At 36.7% G+C, this 25,456-nt stretch overlaps 2 protein-coding genes across 6 annotated transcripts; one reads left to right on the top strand and one right to left on the bottom strand.

Moving 5' to 3' along the window:
* The first annotated feature begins 1,488 nt into the window (after nt 1-1,488).
* Nucleotides 1,489-10,931, top strand: LOC106136623 (uncharacterized). 2 transcript variants are annotated; one of them, XM_060950255.1, is made up of 8 exons: nt 1,489-1,666; nt 4,198-4,282; nt 4,569-4,696; nt 5,867-6,032; nt 6,603-6,730; nt 7,668-7,805; nt 8,914-9,091; nt 9,875-10,931. In XM_060950255.1, exons 2-8 carry the CDS (start codon nt 4,217-4,219, stop codon nt 10,013-10,015), a joined length of 945 nt encoding a protein of 314 aa, XP_060806238.1. In that variant the 5' UTR covers nt 1,489-1,666; nt 4,198-4,216; the 3' UTR covers nt 10,016-10,931. The 2 variants fall into 2 exon arrangements, with proteins under 2 accessions (XP_060806238.1, XP_013192683.1); XM_013337229.2 differs by having other exon boundaries at nt 4,194-4,282; nt 9,875-10,930.
* An 83-nt stretch (nt 10,932-11,014) lies between these two features.
* LOC106136652 (RNA-binding protein 28) lies at nt 11,015-25,292 on the bottom strand. 4 transcript variants are annotated; one of them, XM_013337273.2, is made up of 12 exons: nt 25,183-25,292; nt 24,780-25,097; nt 24,565-24,693; nt 20,641-20,904; nt 20,129-20,302; nt 18,449-18,611; nt 17,135-17,312; nt 16,055-16,217; nt 15,457-15,562; nt 13,340-13,504; nt 12,536-12,635; nt 11,015-12,119 (listed from the first exon to the last, which is right to left on the bottom strand). In XM_013337273.2, the coding sequence occupies exons 2-12, from the start codon at nt 25,048-25,050 to the stop codon at nt 11,604-11,606; spliced, it is 2,229 nt and encodes a 742-aa protein (XP_013192727.1). In that variant the 5' UTR covers nt 25,051-25,097; nt 25,183-25,292; the 3' UTR covers nt 11,015-11,603. The 4 variants fall into 4 exon arrangements, with proteins under 4 accessions (XP_013192727.1, XP_060806235.1, XP_060806236.1 ...); XM_060950252.1 differs by having other exon boundaries at nt 24,780-25,288; XM_060950253.1 differs by lacking the exons at nt 24,565-24,693; nt 24,780-25,097 and having other exon boundaries at nt 25,183-25,274.
* Nucleotides 25,293-25,456: the final 164 nt, after the last annotated feature.

Here is a 25,456-nt window from a genome sequence, read left to right as displayed (position 1 = left end):
TGGACTTTAGACTTTGATAGTACATTTATTTAGGCATCCAATAATTACTGGTCAGTAAGAGAAATCATTCATGTTTTCAAGGTCAATTTGTCATAACAATATGTAAGAGGGATCGGTGGATATACTTATGCAAAAGTAGCCTTGGTGTTGGGGATACTATATGCTGTGAGATATTCTGTAATTATTGCAAGTGTTAACAAGCTTTAAAATCAGGGATACAATGTTACATACACACCTACATAAAATAATATGAAAACGCAAAGGTTCACTGTCGCTTTGCTTAATAAAATCTAATATATAAAGTTTGCTTTCCATGAATGTTGTACCGTGCAATAAAAAGTATGGACGATGTGTGCAGTAGATGTAAACAACAGTTTATCGATGCATCGCATTACATCAAATAAAGAGATTTTTAAACTATATTTTTTATTTATTCCTGTGAGAAATACCTCTACGTACCTGAAATTTCATTAAACAAAATCTAGGTAAGTAAAACGAAACCGCCCAGCTTGCATGAAGAGAGTTATGAATGTGGATGAAGCGAAGGAAGTATGCAGAGATAATGGCATTACGAATGTTAACTTCTTAATCTTAATTCTTCTGTCCGGTTCTAAAGTCCTTTCAAACTGTTGGCCCTGTCTACCACGCAAGGGATATAGACGTGACCATATGTATGTATGTATGTAACTTCTTAGCTGCCTAAGCTCTGACTGATCAGCGCACGCCCAACCGGCCACGTTTTTATTTTGAGTATTAAATGCATTACTATAAGTTTGGAAATACTCCTTTCTCGCTCGAAAAATTGATTTCCCGCGGCAGATGCCAGTGTAAATCGAATCGCGAATTCGGCAACTCAAAGGTTAAACAATCATGAATGTAAAAAAACATTGTTTCTGTATGTGTGAATCTAATGGCGCATTGTACCTTTTAGAAAGGACGCGAGACAAATATGCGTAATCGGTCCCCAGCTGAGTGTGACCCCAATATACACACGAGACGCCGGCCGAAGCCCTACACGATGCTTAGGGCTCCCACGTACTGAGGGGCGCCACACTGTTGTTTGGGTGGTGCACGGTTATTATGTTACAATATGGTTTTTAAGCTCAAATTTGTATTATGTACACATTAATAATATCTAAATTACGAATGTTCCTATGGTACGTAGTGATAATATTCTCTTTGTTATGGGAATTTACGCATATTTAGGTATGTCTTAAGCGAATATGGAAGAACAGAAATAAATATCTACTTTTAGTGAACCGTTGCGTCTTGAATATAAAAAAAAAACTAAATTAAAATCGCATCATCCGTTCGTGAGCTATAACTCAGACACTTCAAACTTATAACACCTCTCTTTCATAGAAAAGGGTGCGTAGCGTAATTTATGTTTATGGGGTGTCAAAGGGACTTCGCCCTGATTTGTAATATGGTAGATACGGCACTGGTCAAAGCCCGACTGAGTTCGCGTGTACTAAACGCCCTGCGCCTGCGCCCCGAGACACCGGCCGGCGAACGAAAACGATATCAATTTACATTTAGTAAGTTTATTTAATTCTGCGTGTAGGTACGCTGTGTCAGCGCGCAGTGGATTGTGTTAAATAGTATTAAGTTTGTGGATACAAAAAGTATGATGTGAACTAGTGAATACTCTTGTTTAAATACCTTGGTGAGTGTCTATTTATTTATTGATCTATTATTTATGAGACAGTATATTTTTTTTGTAAGTAGGTATAATTGTTTTGTTGTCAAGAATAATGCCCCTATACGGAACAATTTGTGTGAGTGTTTTTTTTCTGATTAAGCATTACATTATGTATAATAATATACATGTAAACGTACACAGTCAGAATCGGAATTTTTAAATGATATAATTATAGTAGGTACCCAGATATTTTATAAAGAATTGGCGCGAATTTCAAATTTAAAAACATTCTTGTATAGGCGATGAGCTAGCAACATGTCACTATTCGAATCTCATTTTTATTCTCGTGCCAAAAAGCTGAACGTGGAATATCAGTCTTCTCAAGACTCTTGACTCTGTCTACCCTGAAAGGGATATAGACGTGACTATAATAATATATAAGACGTATAATAATATAAGTAAAATGGGACATTATGAAATTGAATAAAAAAATTATAGGTAGGGTGATTGCGCTGGTTTTCGTCCAATTAGCGGAGTTGCTAGCTTTCAGACGTAAAAATAATATGATAAAGTATCCTAATTAAAATAGCTCATATTTGTTTAAATACCTCATATAGTCTATTTTTGATAAAAATAAAGAAACTTTTAATTATAACTACATTGTTTTTTATATAAATAATTAAATGTTAAATGGCAGATTTCACTAGTTTTCGTCCAAAAAATTTGGTTTTCGCCCTGGTGTGATCTAGTTTCCGTCCAGTATGTAAAAAAGAGTAAAAATGCAATGTTAAATAAAAACTGTCTTTATAATCTATTATTTAATCAACAAAAATATTTATTCTTCAGCAGTAGATTTCATGCTTTTTTTATTTCCCCGAATCCATCTATAACAATTAATTTCATAGTTTAGTACCTACTAGAAAAACCTGTACGAATTAACAAGAAAATGTGTTAGAAGTAGATTCCACACTATTATGGACGAAAACTAATACAAAAAAAATTGCTGTTTAGTTTTCGTCCATGCCATTTAAACATTTTTTTAAACAAGCAATACCGAGAAACTATTGGACGTTAACTAAATATCTTGTCAAATAGCCAATAAAGTTCATATCTAAAGAAAACACATATTTTTTTATAGGTCTGAAAAAGTAAAATGAACATTCCAAATATTTAGCTTGCTGTTTTAGTTGCCGTCCACGTGGACGGATACCAAATAATTGGTAAAATAGGCATGTCAGTATTCGTCCGCAAACTTTTACTAAGATTACTACAAAAACATTGTAAAATAACCTGAACATAATGTTAGTTATACTCTTAAATATCCTTACATGCCAAAATATTACCCAATCTATGTGAAATAGTCATAAAACCCACCACGGAGTGTTCCTGCACCAGCTATTTTTTTTGTATCGGCAATGACGTCTACGCAACACGAACACATGCCGGCCACTGTGTTTAATTTTTTCGAAGTTTTCACTTGACAAATTGGATTTTGTGGTTGTTAGAACTGTTGCTTAAGTATGAAGGATCGTGACAAGTTGCAACATGCGTGCATAGGTGTGTTATTCTTTTTATATGCGTTTAAAAGTGAAATGGACGAAAAGTAGAACTGGACGCCAAACCAGCGCAATTACCCTACTTATTTTTTTAATAAATATAGAAAAAACTAGATTATAATAGATAGGTAATGTATGTATGTACCTATATAGTGCCATTATATGTTTAATACGAAATTAGGTAACCACATTATCATTTCAAATTAAATCGATTTCAACCGATGACCTGTGGTGTAAGAGGTATATACATATGTATGTAGATACCAACCTACCCACCTAAATTAAGTTAATGCAAATCATTTTAATTGTCTTCGCAAACATGTTACAAATAAATGTGTTACCTACACACAAGTTGGCTTCTTATACTATATGAATTTTATAAAAGTAGATAGGACCCCAACGCAATCGCCTACAATAAAAATCTCTTATCTTTTATTAGCGTTTCCCTTGGTCGTCTTTTACGACATCCATCGGTAAGATGAAGAGTGGCATTATTCTAAAGCGCTAGAAACTAGCACTCAAAACAGTGCACTTATATTATTGAACATACAATATGTATATGTTGTATTTCCTCTATTATGAAAAATAAATAAACTGTTATTTAAAAACTATTTTGCGCTATATTTTTGCCCTTTGCTTCGCCTGCCTGAGTTTGTAGAAAATACAGCATAATATTTTTATAATACACACACACACACACATGATCATATATATATCCCTTGCGGGGTAGACAGGGCCAACAATTTGAAAGGACTGATAGGCCACGTTCAGCTATTTGGCTTAATGATAGAATTAATATTCAAATTGTGACAGGTTGCTAGCCCATCGCCTAAAAGAAGAATACCAGGTTTAAAAGCGTATCCCGTAGTCGCCTTTTACGACATCCATGGGAAAAACATGGAGTGGTCTTATTCCTTTTCCATTCGTGCCGGGAACCACACGGCACCTTTATTTTTATTATCTTTGTTATATGTATATTATTATGTATGTTTCAGATAGACTTAAGTAGTCTACAGACATGGCGACAGTTAGGAAATTATTTGGAGCCCATCGTGTGGCCTGTCGCCTCTTTAGAGATGACCGCGTAAGTAAATTATATACATACATACATATGGTCACGTCTATATCCCTTGCGGGGTAGACAGAACGACGAACGTACGAAGAAAATGCTGCAGTGCAGTTTGTTACCGCTTCTTCTGCACTGACGCCTTGGAAGCGGCAGTAAACTTAGTTTTTAAGTAATTTATTTGACGTCAACCAAGTTGTTAAACCATACGACAATTATTAAGCGATATGGAGGTATCCTATAATAATGAATAAAAATTTTGAATTTTGAATTGAATACGACCAAATTCGCAATCTGTTTCCAGACCCTGCTGTCTTGTGTCTCCGTGACACTGGTCTCCAACCGTGATGCTCATGCGCAGAACATTACCAAGAATATGAGCTACATCAGCAATGAACAAGTTAAACTTGCTGTGGACCCTAATACGATGAAGTAAGAGATTGTATAGAATGTATTTTTATAAATTACTGCATGCCAAATGCATCTTTTACCCAAATTATTGAGAGAATTAATAATGTAAATTTAAATAATAAATCCACCATAGTAATATTAATTGGTAATAGTTTTAAAATTGGCAGGAAAGATATAATTAACTGTTTTGAATCTTTGAATAAATTAAAAGTTAACCAAATAATTTTATGTGCTTTTCCATACATGAGTTACCAGTCTCCAAAACTTAATAAAAACATTCACCTACTCAATAATTTTATGCATTCGTTGACATGTCGTCACAGTGACAAATTTGTGTTTTTTGACACAAACAATTTCATAGGTGATTGTTTTAAGACCAATGATAGAATATTTCTATCCAGATACCATAAGAACAAAATTGCTAGAGTAGAGTAGAAAGAGTAGAGTAGAGAGAGTAGAGTAGAATAGAATAGATTTATTTTCAAAATTGGATACATGGTTACACTTATTGACGTCACATCACTTAAATCTAATTAGAACTAACTAACCAAAGCGTATAGATTTAAATAAACAAACCAATGGTTTTACTTATCATATAGTATCACTTTACATACTTAGTCTATCCTGTAGGGCCTATTATAGGAAGGAAAGAGAAGATAATTTGTAACTGAGATCCAAATGGGTTTGATTCCCCTGTAAAGGTTGCAGAGGTCAGCCGGGAGACGATTCGAGTAAACCCTCGTTTACCCAATCCCGAATCGTGGACACAGGTGAACCAGGGTCTCCTCTCCAGGAAGGTGAAGATGTTGATGATACATACATATGGTCACGCCTATATCCCTTGGGCGGAGACAGAGCCAAAAATCTCGAAGAGACTGTTAGGTTACGTTCAGCTCTTTGGCTTTGTGAAAGAATTGAGATTCAAGTAGTGACAGGTTGCTAGCCCATCGCCTAAACGAAGAATCTCAAGTTTACAAGCCTACCCCTTAGTCGCCTTTTACGACATCCATGGGAAAGAGACCACCCCTCCTATTCTTTTTCTATTGGTGTTGGGAACCACATGGCACATGTTGATGATAAAATGAGATAATAGAGTCAGATTATTAAACAAACTCCGTGACTCTGCGTTAGGAGATCCTATTTTGGCTTGCTTCAACAATTATATCTTAATCTTCTCTGATATATTTTCAGGTTAACCAAAGACATAAAGAGACCTTTATGCATAATAATGAACTGGATGTTACAACGGCCTTCACACGTGATGAAGTACGCTTCACTGTACCTGGAGCAGGGCTTCGATGTGGTCTCCGTGTCCTGCACACCCTGGCAGCTCATGTGGCCGAAGACAGGATCCCAGGTATAGGTTATATCTTTTTAGTAGACCTTCGTCTGTCAACTTTTTATGGCATAGTAAATCTTCTTCCTCCTGGCGTTAGAACATCTTTAAACATGGATTCTGGATTGACAGAGTCAGGTTGTACATGAAGTAGATGATAGACGAAGATGATGATAGATGTCCCATCTAACCTCGGCAACCTTTGCAGGGTAACCTAACCCGTATTGGACCACGGATACGTCCAGTTGCGAGGACCTGGTGTCTGCTTTCCTACATTTAATGAGTAAACAAAATACTGTGTGTGTGTAGTGCCGTGTGGTTCCCGGCACCAATACAAAAAAGAATAGGACCACTCAGGATCTTTCCCATGGATGTCGTAAAAGGCGACTAAGGGATAGGCTTACAAACTTGGGATTCTTTTTTAGGTGATGGGCTAGCAACCTGACACTATTTTAATCTCAATTCTACCATTAAGCCAAATAGCTGAACGTGGCCATTCAGTCTTTTCAAGACTGTTGGCTCTGTCTTCCCCGCAAGGGATATAGACGTGACCATATGTATGTATGTATGTAACAAAATACTGTTTGGCAGGTGGTGGGTTCCAACCTGATGAAGTTCATGCAAGCCAACAGTCACAGCCCCCTGGTGGTGCACGGATTCTCCGTGGGTGCCTACGTCTGGGCTGAAGGTCTGGTGTTCGCTATGAAGGACAAACAGACGTGAGTGAAAACATTTTTATATATATATACAAATATTTTTAAAGAGAATGGATATAACTCTAAACAAATATGGTTTGACGGCCTCTGTGGCGCTTGTCTGTGACACCGGAGGTCCCGGGTTCGAATCCCGGCCAAGACATGATGAGAAAAGAACTTTTTCTGATTGGTCTGGGTTTTTATATATATACAAATATTTTTAAAGAGAATAGATACCCATAACTAAACATATAGCTTGCATGAAGAGAGTTATGAATGTGGATGAAGCAAAGGAAATATGCAGAAATCGTGGCAAGTGGAAAGAGGTAGTCTCTGCCTACCCCTCCGGGAAAGAGGCGTGATTTTATGTATGTATGTAACTAAACATATATGGTTACAAAAACACACATAAGTACATACTTAATACAGAAACGGTTTTTATGAAATTTGGAACAGAGTGGAAATACCTACATTAACTAATGTATATAATCTGGGAACTTACTAATTAACTAAATTATCCATACTACAATATAAAAGAAAAAAAAATAGAATACAATTTGAAAGCGTGTTTGTCCGTCTTTCAACGTCAAATCTACTGAAGCGATCTCCGTGAAATTTTGCATACATATGGTGTGAATTACGAAGAAGGTATAATTATTGATTCTATTCTATTCTAAGTTTAATTAATATTGTGAAGTTGACGTTGTTGAAGATAATGCTGCAGTTTGTTACCGCTTCTTCTGCACTGACGCCTTGGAAGCGTCAGTAAACTTAGTTTTTAAGTAATTTATTTGACGTCAACCAATGTTGTTAAACCATACGTTATGACAATTATTAAGCGATATAAAGTATCCTATAGTAATGAATAAAATTTTTTAATTTTTTTTAATTTTTTAGCCATGTCCGTGAAATTTTGCATACATATGGTGTGAATTACGATGAAGGTATTCATTGATTCCAGTTACCAACCGATGCTGGACCGCGTGGTGGTTCAGACGTGGGACTCCGCGGCGGACATCACAGAGATCCCGGTGGGGTTCCCCTCCGCCGTGTTCCCCAATAATAAGTTCCTACAGACCACATTCAGGACTTATATTGTGTGAGTTATCAACCTTTTGAATGCAGCATGTAAAACTGTCAAACTATACTGAAAATGAAAATATTTTATTTGGAAACAAGACAAGAACAACTCTATAACTATTTATAATTATTAATAATGTGGCCGTGTGGTTTCCGGCACCAATAAAAAAAAGAATGGGACCACTCTATCTCTTTCCAATGGATGTCGTAAAAGACGACTAAGGGGTAGGCTTACAAACTTGGGATTCTTTTTTAGGCGATGGGTTAGCAGCATGTCACTATTTGAATCTCAATACTATCATTAAGCCAAATAGCTGAACGTGGCCATTCAGTCTTTTCAAGACTGTTGGCTCTGTCTTCCCCGCAAGGGATATAAACGTGACCATATGTATATGTATGTATTAATAATGCAAGTACTCTGCGCCAACGCCATCTTCAATCTCCTATCTGGTTTCCTGGTTTTCTTCCACCTAAAGGTTGACTGGATGCGATCAGCGACAAGTCCGCCTTTGTCCCATCCCCTTCTTCTGTATGTTTAAATCTTATGGTGCAATAAAGAGTTTTACCTATCTACATCCTCACTTCTCTAGAGGAGCTCAAAGTACACTTTTTGGCCATCATTGGGTAAGTCAGGGTAATTTAACAGCATTTTATAGCGCAGTGAAGAAATGCTATTGAACCCGGACAATATTTATCACAAACACATTTACAAATCTATAGCACAATTGGCGGACTTAATGCTGGAAGCATTTTCTACCAGTCAACCATTGAGTCTGACAGACTTTATTTTAATAATAATAATTCTGATGTATATCAAGATGTATGTTGTGTTGGTGCCGTGTGGTTCCCGGCACCAACACAAAAAAGAATAGGACCACTCCATCTCTTTCCCATGGATGTCGTAAAAGGCGACTAAGGGATAGGCTTACAAACTTGGGATTCTTTTTTAGGCGTTGGGTTAGCAACCTGTCACTATTTGAATCTCAATTCTATCATTAAGCCAAATAGCTGAACGTGGCCATTCAGTCTTTTCAAGACTGTTGGCTCTGTCTACCCCGCAAGGGATATAGACGTGGCCATATGTATGTATGTATGTATCAAGATACACATCCCTTTTCACATTCCAGCTACCACATGAAGAAATTCTACGACACAGCGACCCGCCACTACGAACTGGCTTCACAGACCTTCCACCAGACCCCGTGTCGTGCGCCCGCGCTGTTCCTGCTGTCCCGCAGCGACCCGGTGGGCACAGAGCGCAGCAACCGGGACGTGTGCGACTGCTGGGTCGAGTTGGGAATGAAGGTACTTTTGCTCTGTTTAGTTACAATGCTATTTGAAGAGGATGGTGTTCGTTCATCTACTCGAACTTTTTTGTTTTTTATACATTTAAACGTATAAAAAGCAAACGTGCTTTTTTTTCATACATTTAAATATTTAAAAACACTAGTGCAGTGATATAAACGCATCAGGTGTAAGCTGCTAGTGTATTAATAGATAAATAAATTAAAAATAAATAAATTTAAGTGGCTGTGTCCGAGGTTCCCGGATGGACCCAGTGGGCACAGAGCGCAGCAACCGGGACGTCTGCGATAGATGGGTCAAGTTGGGGATAAATAAATAAATGTATACGGGACACATTACACAAATTGAGTTAGCCGCGACGTAGCCAAGTAATTTCGTAACTTGTTACGAGATACTAACTCAATACGCAAAACAGAGAAGTGAGTAGTGGATTCCAAACCTCTCATGATAAAATACATACATATATACATAACATCACGCCTCTTTCCCGGAGAGTAAGGCAGAGACTACATCTTTCCACTTGCCACGATCTCTGCATACTCCCTTCGCTTCATCCACATTCATAACTCTCTTCATGGAAGCTCGACGGATTCGGGTACTCTTGACCTGACCCTTTACCAGGATGTCCTTAATTTGATCAAGATACGTTCGTCTAGGCCTTCCCACTCCGACCTTTCCCTCCACATTCTCCTTGTAACTATATCTGCTTAGTGAACCTGCTTTCATAAAATTTTCTTGCTTGCCTGATAAAATAATGTTCAAATATACTTATTCTTATTGCAGTGCACCTGGAAATGCTGGGACCGTTCGCCGCACGTCCAGCATTACATCAAGCACCCGCAGGAGTACCTGGCCCTTCTCTATGCACATTTGGACAAACATGGACTTATCTCACAACCAGACAAGATGCGGGCTAGGTTATAGAAAATTTGTTCGGCTTTTTGTCATTAATAAGTAGAAAATGAAACTTCTTTTGGCGTTGTCGGTTACATACATACATACGAATAGCCGTCTATATCCCTTGCGGGGTAGACAAGGCCAACTGCCTTAATAATACTGAAAGGCCGGAAAACACGGCAAAAATAATATAAATAAGTGTGCCTTGGGCCTAGATATAAAATAATAATAATAAATATTTATATACCGGAGTTAGCCTCGAAGTAAGTTCGAGACTTTTGTTATGATAAACAAACTCAACGATACTAAATTTTATAATAAATACTTTATAGATTGACATCCAAGACACAGGCCAATGAGAAAAAGTTCATTTCTCATCATGCCCCGGCCGGGATTCGAACCCGGGACCTCCAAAAGAAACATTGAAGCTAACGAATAAAGCACGCATATATGAGTAAGAACTTTACGGCAATATCAAATAAGAAAGCTTACGCCATTTCGGGTCAACTTATTTTCCGAGTATATATTTTAGTAACATTAATGCGCGTGAGTCTCGTTGTTTGTTTTCGCTCAAGTTTCTGCAGTAATGTACTAAAAGAAATCATTTCAATACAAGATATAACAAGAGAAAATACTGGCTAAATTATGGCGTGTTTTTATAACAGGCCCTTTAAATGAAAAGTTGTATACTGAATAAGTACATCTATCGTTATGAATGCCAAATAATATTTTTAAGTAAAACTTTTACAAATTATTTAACTTTTCAAGTAAACTTTAACAAAGTTATCTAGTCTAGTTGGCAAAGAAATGAGCATAATTCAACACCGAATTATTCAAATTATAAAAATGTCTACTTATATTTAAATTAACTAACATGGTATAAGCATTTTCTAGGTATAAGGCTATCTTTTTTCATATATTTTTGTACTTATTTCTTTGAAGAATAAACTTTTAATAAATAAATCTCTTTTTAATACAAGCACTACATTCAACGTAACTAAAAATAAAAGACATTACATACACAGTTATTATTTATTAACAAAAGTTTAAACTTATACAGTCCGTAACTTATCACCCCAAACGATGACCTTTTAGGCCCCGAAGCAAGGGGTCGATCGAAAATACACTTATATGACTGAGCCACGTTCAGCTGTATGGCCTAATGATGGAATTAACATGCAAATAGTTGGTTGCTAGCTCAATGCCTAAAAGAAGCTCAAATTTATTAGCCTTTTCTATCTTATCTACTCGGGAAGTGAAGCGGCTGGCACACACTATGTTTTTTATTTGCTCCCAGAAAAGCGTGGAAGAAAGGAAAAAATAGAAAATATATTTAATTATATTTGTGCCGTGTGGTTCCCGGCGCCAATACAAAAAATAATAGGACCACTCCATCTCTTTCCCATGTATGTCGTAAAAGGCGACTAAGGGATAGGCTTACAAACTCGGCATTCTTTTTTAGGCGATGGGTTAGCAACCTGTCACTATTTGAATCTCAATTCTATCAGTTAGCCAAATAGCTGAACATGGCCATTCAGTCTTTTCAAGACTGTTGGCCCTGTCTACCCCGCAAGGGATATAGACGTGAGACCATATGTATGTTTAATTAAAAATTTCAGTGTATATTCATGGTGCCAGTCTTATGATGTGGCGCTTTCCTCCTCTTCTTTTTACCCCCCTCCTTATTCACCCTCTGTTTGGGCTGTTTCACCCTCTCCCTCATGGCCTTCTTCAGCTTCTTCGCCCGCCAATTATTCTTCTTGTCCATTTTCACATTCTGCCTGTGCACGTCCGCCTGCGCGCGCAATTTAAAATTGCTCCTCATTTTATGCTGACTACCCTCTTTCGATGTCAACCCTGTGTATTCGTCTTCAACCGGCCTCCTCACAAACTTGCCGATACTCGAATCTTTCTCATTATTCTTCTCAAATCTCTTCTTCTTCAAATAACTCTCATCGGGCACAGATAGCTTTCTCTTTCTGTTTATCCTCTTCTTGCCTTCCGCTTGGTTGTCTTGTTTGCCGGTACCCTCCTTTTTGGCGAGTGGGTTGTTGGCTATAGACTTCTCTAGACGCTTCTTCCTCGCGTTCAATGCTGTACGGTCTTCAATTGAGAACGATACGATCGGTCTCTGGAATAAAATAAAAGCAATTCCCTTTGTTAACAAACTACTAGTAGAGAAAGTACCATATATAATTCTCCATGGCGTAATTCTCATATGCGAAATAATATTCTTACTAGCAACATACATCATCTTCATTCATTAATTTAGATAATGTGCATTCGTCCACGATGTAGATTTAAGTGATCTATATTTGTAAATTGACGTCCGACGAAAATGCTGCAGTGTAGTTTGTTCCGCCGCTTCTTCTACACAAGCGCTTCGGAAGCGGTAGTAGTTGCAATTAGATTTAAGTGATGTGACGTCAACAAGTGATACCTTGTATCCAATTTTGAAAATAAATCTATTCTATTCTATTCATCTGCGATAAACTAGACGCATAGGCGAGTGAAGTCGCGGGCAACAGGTAACATGTTATAACTTACATTATTCTTGTCGAATATGTCCGGGTTGTTGTTTAGTTTACGCAGACAGGTTAGTGCGTCTTCATGTCGCGTGAACATCACGAAACCGTACCCTTTCGACCTGATAATAAAGTTCATTATTATTTATGTATGAAAGTATAATCGCAGAAGTTAGTTATTCACTACGAAAGACAGAAGGAGAAGAGAGGAGAGAAATAATCAGTATTATAATTTTTTGACTGTGTGGTTCCCGGCACCAATACAAACAAGAATGGGACCACTCCATCTCTTTCCAATGGACGTCGTAAAAGGCGACTAAGGGATAGGCTTACAAACTTGGGAATTCTTTTTTGGCGATGGGCTAGCAACCCGTCACTATTTGAATCTCAATTCGGTTTATAGATATTTATTGACTCATAAAGAATACAATAATTCACTTATAATGAGTCTAAAACTAATTTATAAATAATTCGTAAAAATATTGACGCAAATAAACAATGTAGTTTTCGAAAAAGTTAAGTAATTTACAAAATTTTGGTGTAGATATAATTTTTAAGTCTTCCTTTAAACAAAGTCAAAGATTTTATGTTTTTTAAGTCCTTAGGTAAGTCATTAAACATTTTTGCTCCTTCATATAATATATCACTCTTTCCATATTTAGTTCTAGGTGTGGGTAATTCTATTGTTAAGCCAAACAGCTGAGCGTGGCCTAACAGTCTCATGAAGACTGTTGTCTCTGTCCACCCCGCAAGGGATATAGACGTGACCATATGTATGTTGAAAATGTGTAAACAAGGAAACGAGTAGCAGGCAGTGTATACTGACGGGTGCTTCCCGTTGCGGTCGGGCGGCGCCCGCAGGTCGCGCATGACGCGCGCGCCCGCCAGCTCCGCGTGCCGGCCCGCTGCGCGTGCGCACAGCGAGCGCAGCGCCGCGTCGTCGCAGTGCGGCGGCAAGTTGGACACCACGAGGCGGTAGCGGGACACGAATCTGACGGCAACATTGTGATCTTATGAAAAATATACCTTACTACCCTTACTTTCTCATACACTTTACAATAGATTATTTTTTTTTTCTTAAACGCACGCTTGTGTTTTGTAAGTGTATCAATATTGATAAGTGTACCGATCAATGCGCCGTGCGATTACCAATATTTTAAAATAGGAAAAATACAACTAAGGGAATGGTTAATAAACTTTTGACATTCTTCTTGTAGACGACGGGCTAACAATTTGAATTTCAATTCTATCAATAAGCCATACAACTGAACGTGACCTCTCAGTATTTTCAAGACTACTTTTTCAAGACAAGTTGCCTACGTCTATATAGACGCAAAGGATATCCCTTGCGTCTATCCTACTACTATTATAAAGGCGAAAGTTTGTATGGATGTTTGTTACTCTTTCACGCAAAAACTACTGAACCGATTACCATGAAATTTGGTATGTAGGTAGCTGAAGACCCAGAATAACACATAGGCTACTTTTTATCCCAGAGTTCCCGCGGGATTGATAGGGTTTCCATGCGGAAGAAGTCGCGGGCGGCCTCTAGTATAAACATAATTACATATATATATATATATATATATATATATATATGTATATGTAATTATGTTTATACTAGAGGTTAAAGTAAGTAAATACTAGTTAATAAATGTTGATTTGTTACATATATATATATATATATATTTGTATGTAACAAATCAACATTTATTTATAAACATTTTATATAACACACGCCATCAACCAATGTGGATGAAGCGAAGGAAGTGTGCAGAGATCGTGGCAAGTGAAAAGAGGTAGTCTCTGCCTCCGGGAAAGAGGCGTGATTTTATGTATGTATGTATGTATCAACCAATCACAGCGAGAACACGACGCATTTGGCCAATAGCAGCCAAAAAGTCAGTGACGATACATCAAAACGTCAATCTAAATCGCAATAACAAAGATTTCACTGATCGAAACATAGAATACAACTATGTCCGTGGAATGGTTTACCCATTGACACACGCACCTCACAAACAATAGGTACCTTCAAAACGAACTTGAAGAAGTACTATCTCTCTTCTTAACTTTGTTAATGGTAATATTCATTTTAATCAACCTATTTTTATATAGGTATGTATATTATTATGTATTTATTTATTTTGTGTTTATTTATTTTATACTAGAGGCCGCCCGCGACTTCGTCCGCATGGAAACCCTATCAATCCCGCGGGAACTCTGGGATAAAAAGTAGCCTATGTGTTATTCTGGGTCTTCAGCTACCTACATACCAAATTTCATGGTAATCGGTTCAGTAGTTTTTGCGTGAAAGAGTAACAAACATCCATACAAACTTTCGCCTTTATAATAGTAGTAGGATGTATGTATGTAGTTTTTTTATTATACACTAACTAACATCTCTTAAGTATGCTGCCTACTCGGTTCTAGGATTTTACCTTTCACTACCCAAAGGTTGGCTGGACGAGATTGCTTAGCGATAACTCCGCCTTTGCTCAACGTATTCATAATGTACGTTTCTTTTCTACTACATACTTATGTATTTTTTTTTATGGGCAATAAAGATAATTTGTATTTGTATTGTATTGTACAACCTCCCGAGTCAACGTCGTCTTTCTTTTGTTGAAGAAAATGCTGCAGTGCAGTTTGTTACCGCTTCTTCTGCACTGACGCCTTGGAAGCGGCAGTAAACTTAGTTTTTAGTTACTTATTTGCCGTCAACCAATGTTGTGAAACCAAACGTTTTGACAATTATTAAGCGATATGTAGTATCCTCTAATAATGAATAAAAATTTTGAATTTGAATCTGTCGCGCGGTTCCCCAGGCATCACACCTAGCCTGGCGGAAGATCTTCCCTTTGGTGGCGGTCGAGCAGAATCATCGCTCCAGCTACAATCTACTTGACCATGTTGCCCAAAGATAAAGGATAGTGTACACACCTGTTAAGATTCTTCAGCATCTGCGTTTTGCTCCTCTCCAAGGCCAGCCGTTTTGCCATATCTGATGCTGAGACGCCAACCGCCGCCTTGGTGCCCGCCACGATTACTGAAAATATCGTTACATACATACATATGGTCACGTCTATATCCCTTGCGGGGTCTTTCTCCAAACTCTTAATTATATATGTGCAAATTTCAAGAAAATTGGTTCAGTACATAACGCGTGAAGAGGTAACAAACAAATAAACTTACTTTTCGCATTTACAATATTAGTTACTAGCTGTGCCCGCGACTTCGTCCGCATGGAATAGTTATTTTAGGCATCATTGAAGCCCTCAAGGATGAATAATTTACCCCGTTTTTTTTTTACATTTTCCATTATTTCTTAGCTCATAATAGTTGCAGCGTGATGTTATATAGCCTAAAGCCTACCTCGATAAATGGTCTATTCAACACAATGAGTTTTTCAATTCGAACCATTAGTTCTGGAGATTAGCGCGTTTAAACAAACAAACAAACTCATCAGCTTTATAATATTACATAGATATAATATGGACGGTGGAGGCATTCGAAAGATCAGAATCTTCAGGTACATTACCTCCTTCCTTGACCAGGTAAAGGTTCCTGTTGTCTTTGGGTTGCTTCTTATTCTCCCTGGAAAGGTTCTCCCTCTTCAGCGCCGGCTTCACCATCAAGACTTGACCTTCCAGGCGGAGCTGGTCTTGTGGTAACGCGAGGAATTTGTCAGCATCTTCTTTGGTCTAGTCAATAAAAAAAAATAAGGTAACGATGTTTTTTTTTCAAGGAAAATATAACTTGTAAAGTAGGAATTAACATTTCATTTACTTCTTTTTAATTTAGACTAGCTGTGCCGGCAACTTCGTCCGCGTGAAATAGTTATTATGGGCATCATTGAAGCCCTCAAGGATAAATAATTTTTGCCGTTTTTTTTGACATATTCTATAATTTCTTTGCTCCTTATAGTTGCAGCGTGATGTTATATAGCCTAAAGCTTTCCTCGATAAATGGTCTATTCAATGCAAAAATGTTTTTTAAAATCGAACCAGTAGTTCCTGAGATTAGCGCGTTCAAACAAACAAACAAACTCTTCAGCTTTATAATATTGGTATAGATGACTCATTGAAGTTTAACTTTTATTAAAGGCTTGAGTGTACCAGGCTCAAAGCCACCTAAACAAATTCACTCACAGAGAATTACCGTTATACAATAAAAGTTATATAATTATAATACTTATTTTGATTGACTGGAAGAAATCCCGATTGGGATAAGACCGCCATTGTACATATTCTTCTAAATCCAATGACTGTTTACTATTTACTGTTACCTTTTTTTAAAAAAAATTTGGTCACGTCTATAACCTTTGCGGGGTAGACAGGGCCAACAGTCTTGAAAAGACTGAATGGCCACGTTTAGCTGTTTGGCTTAATGATAAAATTGAGATTCAAATAGTGACAGGTTGCTAACCCATCGCCTAAAAAAGAATCCCAAGTTTGTAAGCCTATCCCCTAGTCGCCTTTTACGACATCCATGGGAAGGCGATGGAGTGGTCCTATTCTTTTTTGTATTGGTGCCGGGAACCACACGGCACCTTTTTTTTATGTGCATAAAAGAGTTTACAAACAAACAAACAAACAAAACATTACAATACAATACTCACAGTGAACTTCACGAACCCAGATCCCTTGGAGTGTTCCGTCATTTTGTCCACACAGACCAACGCATACCTCACGGGGCCAGTTCGTTCAGCGAACACCTTCAGCTGGTCATTGTCCACTGAGAACGGTATGTTCGTTATGAACACCGTACAACCGTCTTCTGCATCGTTCAGTTTTATGCTGAAATAGAAAAAAATAATCTTGAAGGCTAGTTAATTGATATTTATAACTGTGTGTGGTTCCCGGCACCAATAAAAAAAAAGCATTTATTCTGCTTTCGTGCTTCTTTTGCCATACCCAAATTTCACTCCCATACATTAATGTCGGGACCAACACGCCCTAATGCACAGCCAGTCGAGCCTTTTTGGATAGTTTCTGACTGCTCATAAAGGCATGCAAAGCTCCATTCACCATGTTCCCCGCGTTCACTCTCCTTTCAATATCACTATTTCACTTGCCATCTGATGTAAACTTTGATCCTAGATATACAAACTCAACTTTTTTTTTAGAAAAGAAACGAATGAGAATGATAGGAATATTGAAATACATGACAGTTTCTGGAACTGCTTTGAGGAAGTCGCAACAGATAATATGCGAAATGTCCACCTCATCATTAGATGAGGTGGACGTGGAGAAGAGTGCTGTGGCAAACCAGTTGGATTTTTATTTGAAAACAGTTCACTCTTTCAAATAAAAATCCAACTGGTTCGCTTACAAGTGGTGGTTCGCAAACGAAAAACAATTCCCAAACCTTTTGAAATTTGCTAAAGTTTATCTTTCTTCTCCTGGAAGTAGCGTCGATAGTGAATGGTTATACGTATTTTTCAAGTTTAAAATATCCCATTTTATGCCCAGGATAATAAGGTTTAAATATACCAAGTTTCATCGAAATCGAACCGTTAGTTTTCACGTGATGCCTGAACATACAGACAGATAGACAAAATATTTTTTAATCACTTATTTGGGTTTGGTATCGATCCAGTAACACCCCCTGCTATTTATTTTTTCAATGTACAGAATTGACCCTTCTACAGATTATTATATGTATAGATAACTTACCACTGGTCAATTTTAATTACTAAAGTATTGTAATTTGGAAATAGATACATAATTTTGAGTAATATACGTGCCTTTTTTACATGATTTGGTATTCGGTATTCGGCCGAATAGTACCTATTATTCGGCCGAATACCGAATAGCATAAAAAGTGGCCGAATAGGCCAAATACCGAATAATTGCCGAATATTCGTGGCATCTCTACCAGGAACCATACAGATTCTATGTTTGGTCTCAAATTAAAACCTACTAATACTTACCGTTGTCTGCCTGCTTGTGTGCTGGTCTCACTTTGTCTGTCTTCGTCATCATCATCAACATCATTTTCTTCATCATCATCCTCTTCCTCACCATCGTCATCACTGTTATCATCAGATTCCTCATTCTCTGAATCACTTTCTTTATCTGAATCGTCAGATTCACCTGAGAATAATGAGATTAATGAGTCAAGAAGCTATACATATATAGGATCACGTCTATATCCCTTTGGGAGTAAACAGAGCCAACATTCTCGTAAAGGCAGAAAGCCTACATTCAGCTTTATCGCTTTATGATGGAATCGGGATTAAAATAGTGAAATATAAGTTTGGAATTATTCTATTTTTCATTTTAATTGGAATAGATATGGTAGTACTACAATAAAAGAGTTTACATATATGCTTAAACTAAAAATGCAGTCACCATATTAACATTTTAAATATGGTGCAAACAAAAGGCACAGAAAAAACTTATAATCTAGTAAAACTTGATTTTTATAAACTTAGACAATTATGAGGCAATGAATATTATTATTTATTAACTATATTATCAGTATTGATTTATTGACACCACAATAGCTACTTTTGCTGACGACACCGCTATTTTAGCAAGTAACAAAGATCCGTCCATGGCGACACAAGTACTTCAAAAAGGCTTAGATGAGACAACAACTTGGTTGCAAAAGTGGCGCATTAAAGCTAGTGCTTCGAAGTCTTCCCATGTCACCTTCACACTACGAAAAGGCAACTGTCCTCAGGTGAAACTGGAAAATATTGTACTCCCACAACACAACAGTGTACGGTATCTGGGACTGCACCTAGACAGAAAAATAAAAAAAAGAGGGATGCAGTAAACATTCGCTATGGAAGTTTCCACTGGCTGTTGGGGCGAAATAGCAAGCTATCAGTAGACAACAAACTCCTAGTGTATAAAACAATTCTCAAACCAATCTGGACTTATGGACTACAACTTTGGGGTAGTGCTTCTGACTCCAATATCTCATGCCTGCAAAGAGTGCAAAATAAAATACTCAGAAACATCAGTGGCGTGCCCTGGTATGTTACGAACGCAGAAATCCATGAACACCTGGAAATTACTACAATAAAGGAAGAACTCCTAAATGTCGGCCTGAGGTACCGGGAGAGGCTCGTAAAGCACCCAAACATACTTGCACAGCAACTCACAAACCGCAGCTATACAAAGCGATTAAAGAGGAAAGACATCCTATAAATCGGAATGAGTAGATATCCTCACTGGGGGATACACTCTAATGTCAAGAGCCTAAAACACATTTGCTAAAAGTGGATGCACTGATCGCAAATATATACATATATAAAAAAAAAAAAAAAAAAATATTATCAGTATTCGGGTAGAAATAGCAGTTGATGAACAGCAGCTATTTTAATAACATGATCACTTAGCATAGATATCATGAAAGAGAGAAAGAGCATGAAACATTGAAAGGACTCTGCGTTTTTTTTTTTAAATTAAAAGGAAATTTATGGTATATTTGGTCTCTTTCAAAGGTGATCCTTTATTCCGCCAACTTGGTGCGTAGTTTTGGTAGTAAAATTAAACTCTCAAATTAATATCTCTTAACAACATTACATTTAACAGCAGCAGTAATTTAAAAAGATATTGAATCCTTATTATGATTTAAGACAAGAGAATTCATGACTCACTTTTAACTTCCTGCTTCAAGTCCTCGCCCGACAGGTTTATAGGTTTGCTAGCATCATCTTCATCGGTGTCAGACTCCTCCTTCTTCACAGCATCCTGCATCTCCACTTGCTGGTTCACTACATGCTGCATATACTTGTCTTTGGCCACAGCCCAGTCCACAGAAATTGGACGGCCTGGAAGAAATTACAGTACTTAATAATCAATTTAATAAATATACATATAGGGGAGAAATTACACAAACCCAGTAAGCATTGAAATATAAGACTTGTGTTAAGAGATAGCTAACTCAACCATACTATATTTAAACAATATTAAACATGTTCATTTCTCATCATAATGTTGGCTTGCGTATGGATAATAATGAGACAATAGTCAAAACAAGTGAGGTTTGTATGATTACTCTGAATATATATATCTTCGCGCCTGATAAAAGTAGTGAAGTGACATATCAGGTCTTTCCGAAAAAAAAAAGATCAGGCTGTCTTTATGCCAAAGAGAAGAGAATACTCACCTAAATATGGCTTCATGTTTGTGTTCAAAAGAGCCTTCTTTGCCATCGGTACGTTCTTGAAGTGCACAAATGCGCAGCCAACCAACTTCCCGTCTCCTTTCTTCAATAATTTCACCTCTAATACAGTGCCGTAAGGTTCGAAATGCTCCCGAAGGGACTCCTCTGTCGCTTTGAAGGAAACATTACGTACAATAAGGCGTGCGTTGCGGTTGATTCTCATTTTGTTTGATTCTCCTTTGATTGGCTTGGAATCAGGGTTCGCTTCTGAAAAAATAAAGAAGAAATGAAAAAACTTAATATTTGTGTACCTACCTATGTATGTGAGTATTGTGGCAAGTGGGAAGTTGTATTTATGCCTATTCCTTTGTGATCATAGGAATGTATCAACTAGTAACAAGATATTTACAGACATAGGAACCCGGGACTTTCAAGGCAAACCCACTAAATACCGCTATGCTAAAAAGGACGACCGAAGTTGAGTAAACAAGGCAAGTGATATTCATAATAATACCTGACTACATCATACCAGATACCAGATTGTCCCGTATATAAATGGGTTAGAATAGTAATGGTTATCAAAAGAACAATAGAACTCGTGTTGTGCGTGTTGTTCTTTCTATTCACTTCTGTTAGGTATTTAAACTTGAAGACAATGACAGCTGACAGAAATTATTGATTAATTACTTGTTTTAATTTTTAATTACTTAACCCTTAACCACCTAGCATATATTTTTGTCACACGACCACCTACCATACGTTTGAGGGACCCCAGGACAAAAATTTTTTTTTTGTTAAATATTAAGTAAAGGTATAAACTTGAATAAAAATTATGTTTGGTGCATTATTATTCTATTCATTAAAAAAAATAGGAACATGAAAATCAACAATATTTTTTTAACTTCAATAATTGACATTATCTCTTATTTACGGTTAACTTTCTAACTGTTCTAGAAAATTACATCCACAAAAAATATTTAAAGTAATAGGCAATTATTCTTATATTTTTTTTATAATAGGCTATTTGACAAAGTTCTAAAAACTATCTTAGTGTATTTATTTGTTTATAAGGAGCCCTACAAAAATACTTTTCTGCCTTTATTACAGCTATTTTATTAAAAAATCGAAAAAGAAAATGAAATATTCAAATATGCCGCCAAAACGCGACTTTTAGCAATATGGCGGCCATGGCATGCAGTGACGTAAATTTCGTGTAAATATCATACAAAGCTTGTTGGTGTTTCGAAAAGTTTTGATTTTATCTTGTTTTATTTAACTTGTGCCACGTCATATGTGTGAAAATTATTAAAATGAGTTCCTATAAATGTTGTGCAGTGCCTCAATGCACTAATACAACAATAAAATCTCCTACGAAACTGTTTTTTTCTTTGCCGATGGATTTGAATATTCGCAAGAAGTGGTTTCAGATCATGATCTAAGATCAGTGGTTACCAAGATATAATTACATTGATGTTTCCACATTCCTCAGTTCGGCAGCATAGAAATCTGGATTGTCTTTGAAGAAGACGCCAACCATTATTGCGTCCACTTTTGGTAGGTTTCGACTGTCAGCTTTCGCGGAATTGGTTTCCATTATTAAATACCTATGTTATCTGAGTAATCCTGAGCGATCAAACACTTATAAAATCTTGAAAAATAATAGCGAACACTAAGGAACGGTACGATCCACAGTCTGTTTATGGATAATTGACGTCATAATAGAAATAGCCAATCACGTTCGTTTTTAGTCACGTGACAGCTGCATAAATAAACCTAATTTTCTGAGACGGATTTTGTTAAAATAATGCAATATTTTTATCTCGCGTTATTACAAATCGCTTTAAAAAAAATAATATTAAGACGAATGACATAAAAGAAATGTATATTTTTAATACAGTCAAAAAGCCTATTCAATTAACAAGGAATTTAAAAAATAATAAAAACTCTCAATAAAATAATTAATTTAACAAAATTGCAGACGCCAAATTTAGAGCTTTTCGCGACAATTAGAACAATTTTTATTTGAGCATTTAAGGCAAATGGACGCTTTGCATTCGAAACACATGTATTGTGTTTTGCGATTCTTTTTGCATTCACAAGTAGAACAATTCTAACGACCGGATAATCACTCTTCAGCAGTGCTGATGCATGAAACAGCTGCTGGAGGGGTCATGCTGATCTGGAGTATGCATTGTATGCTAACACGTATATCTCGTTGCAATTTCACGTGCCATATGCGGTCTTATTAGCTGTTCAGCAAGTTTCTTCAAAAACTTGAACCTGCTTTCAATCTTTTGTCCTAGTTTCTGCACAGACAGGTCCAAAACATAGCAATTTGAGGCAAGAAATATCAAGTAATCTGTACAATATTGCCAATGGCCACCTACGAAAGCGACGACTAATTCGAGCACCTTTGGTCTAGAAGATACACTCCAATTTTGGTTTGGTTATAAAATAATATGATCTCTGGTTTCTTCGTCACTTCGTCGACACTTAGAGAATGGTGCATGTTTGAAACAATGATGACTGCCTTATTTTGTTTTGGCACATATGACACTCGGAATCAGACGCACAACTTTCTTCTGGGACGTGACTAATTTCGACCGGCTCCACATCGCTGCATTCGTCATTTGGTATTTTTTCATCATCTGATAAATTATTTTCCAACCACCGCTCAATCACAGCGTCCCTAAGAAACTATAACTAAAACTAAAAACAAATATACATAACAAAAAAAAATCACGTAACCTCCTAACAAGGGTCTGTCAGACCTACTCTGGTATTTAACTACTCACCTGAGACAAACGCGCACACTTCTAACCTTGACGAGCCGTTATGCGGTACTCAGGGGCGCAGGGAAAAGGTACAGGAATGAACGAGTCGATACAACACTCTGGCGCAAAAATATTCACAATAATAATATCAACAGGATCTGTGAGACGTATGGTAGGTGGTTAAGGGTTAATCTATTTCGAAAAGATTTATTACAACTAGGTTTGGTAATGAAAAAAATAAACCGATTTATGCAAGCTTGTTTTTATCCCATGCCGATTGTAAAAGTAAGTCAAGGAAAAGGCTATGCTATGATTGACCTTAAATAAATTGACATATACATATATAATCTATACTAATATTATATAGCTGAAGAGTTTGTTTGTTTGAACGCGCTAATCTCAGGAACTACTGGTTCGAATTGAAAAATTCTTTTTGTGTTGAATAGACCATTTATCGAGGAAGGCTTTAGGCTATATAACATCACGCTGCAACTTTTATGACCAAAAAAGTAATGGAAAATGTGAAAAAAAAAATCCTTGAGGGCTTTAATGATGCCCAAAATAACTATTCCATGCGGACGAAGTCGCAGGCACAGCTAGTCATATCTATATCCCTTGCCTGTTTTATGATAGAATAAGGGTTCTAATAGTGACAGGCCTATCACCTAAAAGAATCCAAAGTTTATAAGCCTATCCCTTAGTCGCCTTTTTGACATCCATGGTAAAGAGTTGGAGTGGTCCGATTATTTTTTCTACAGGAACCACAAGGTTTTCTTACTATTTTTATATGTGTATGTATGTGTGTACTAAGGAAATTATGTATATTCTACAACATGCTTCCACATGCTGCACTCAAACAAAAAGATCCTAGAATGTGCCAATAGCTTATATTTCCTCAGAATATGTATGTTATTCAACTTTTAACTTATGGGCCAGCTTTTATTGCAATTCAAATCTTACCTATTCAAATTAAAAAGATTACAGGTAAAGTTTCTTCCAAAACTTTTACAAATCAATGTGACCTATTATAAATTCATTATCTTCTTTTCTATTGTTGTATAGTGAATACCATCTACAATAACACAAAATGCCCATATTTTTTAATATAATTTTTTGTGGCTGTATAGGAACACAGGGTTTAACATTTACTTACTCTCCATGTTATTCTTTTCATCTTCTAAAGGAGCACTGTCAAAATGCTTGCGTTCTTTATTTGCATTATGAGTAATTTGTTCAGCATATCTATTCTTTGGAACCGCCCATGCAACTTGTATTGGACGATCTGTAAGTTTAAAAAAAAATTTTCTGTGTTTATCTGGTGTTAATATGAACCGAAAAAGTTTATAATCTGATGTAAAGGAACTTTACCCATAAAAGGCTTTTTATTAGTAGCAGCTATGGCTTTATTTGCCATGGGCACATGTGTATAATGCACAAAACCACATCCCACCAGCTTTCCATCAGGTTTTCGCAACAATTTCACCTCCTCAATGGTTCCATACTGCGCAAAATGTTTCTTTAAAGCTTCCTCGGTTGCTTTAAAGGAAATGTTTCTGACAATCAGACGGGCATTTCTGTTAACACCATCTTTGTATTTAGTGTTTTCTGAAGAATTTTCTTCTAAAGTTTCTGGAGCCATGTCAACGACACATGTGGCAGGGAGAAGTAAATCCAATTCAATAACCTCTAAATGTAAGGTAAATTATTATTTGCACGCACAAAATAAGTTAGGCAATATTCACATGAAACAAATTAAATAGAAAGTAACTACCAAACAGTAATGTTATTTCTTGATAAATATTTATTTTTATATGATTATTTTACATTTAAATGTAATTTCATGAGACAGGAACTCAAACACATTCTCCAACTCTCATTTCGAATTCGATTGACATATTTTTTTGACATTGATATACCCCTCCTTCTAGGCAAGTGAAGTGCGAACGTACATATAACAAAGTGCGAAAGAGCAAAAATTTTGCAAAAACACTAACTTGATTAAAATTTGTTTAAGGGTTCTATGCTTTATCTTTAAATGGCAAAGA

Source organism: Amyelois transitella, chromosome 21 (assembly GCF_032362555.1).
Source record: "Amyelois transitella isolate CPQ chromosome 21, ilAmyTran1.1, whole genome shotgun sequence".
NCBI lineage: Eukaryota > Metazoa > Arthropoda > Insecta > Lepidoptera > Pyralidae > Amyelois > Amyelois transitella.
Note: the sequence above shows the minus strand (reverse complement) of the source record. Positions and strands in the feature narration are given on the sequence as shown.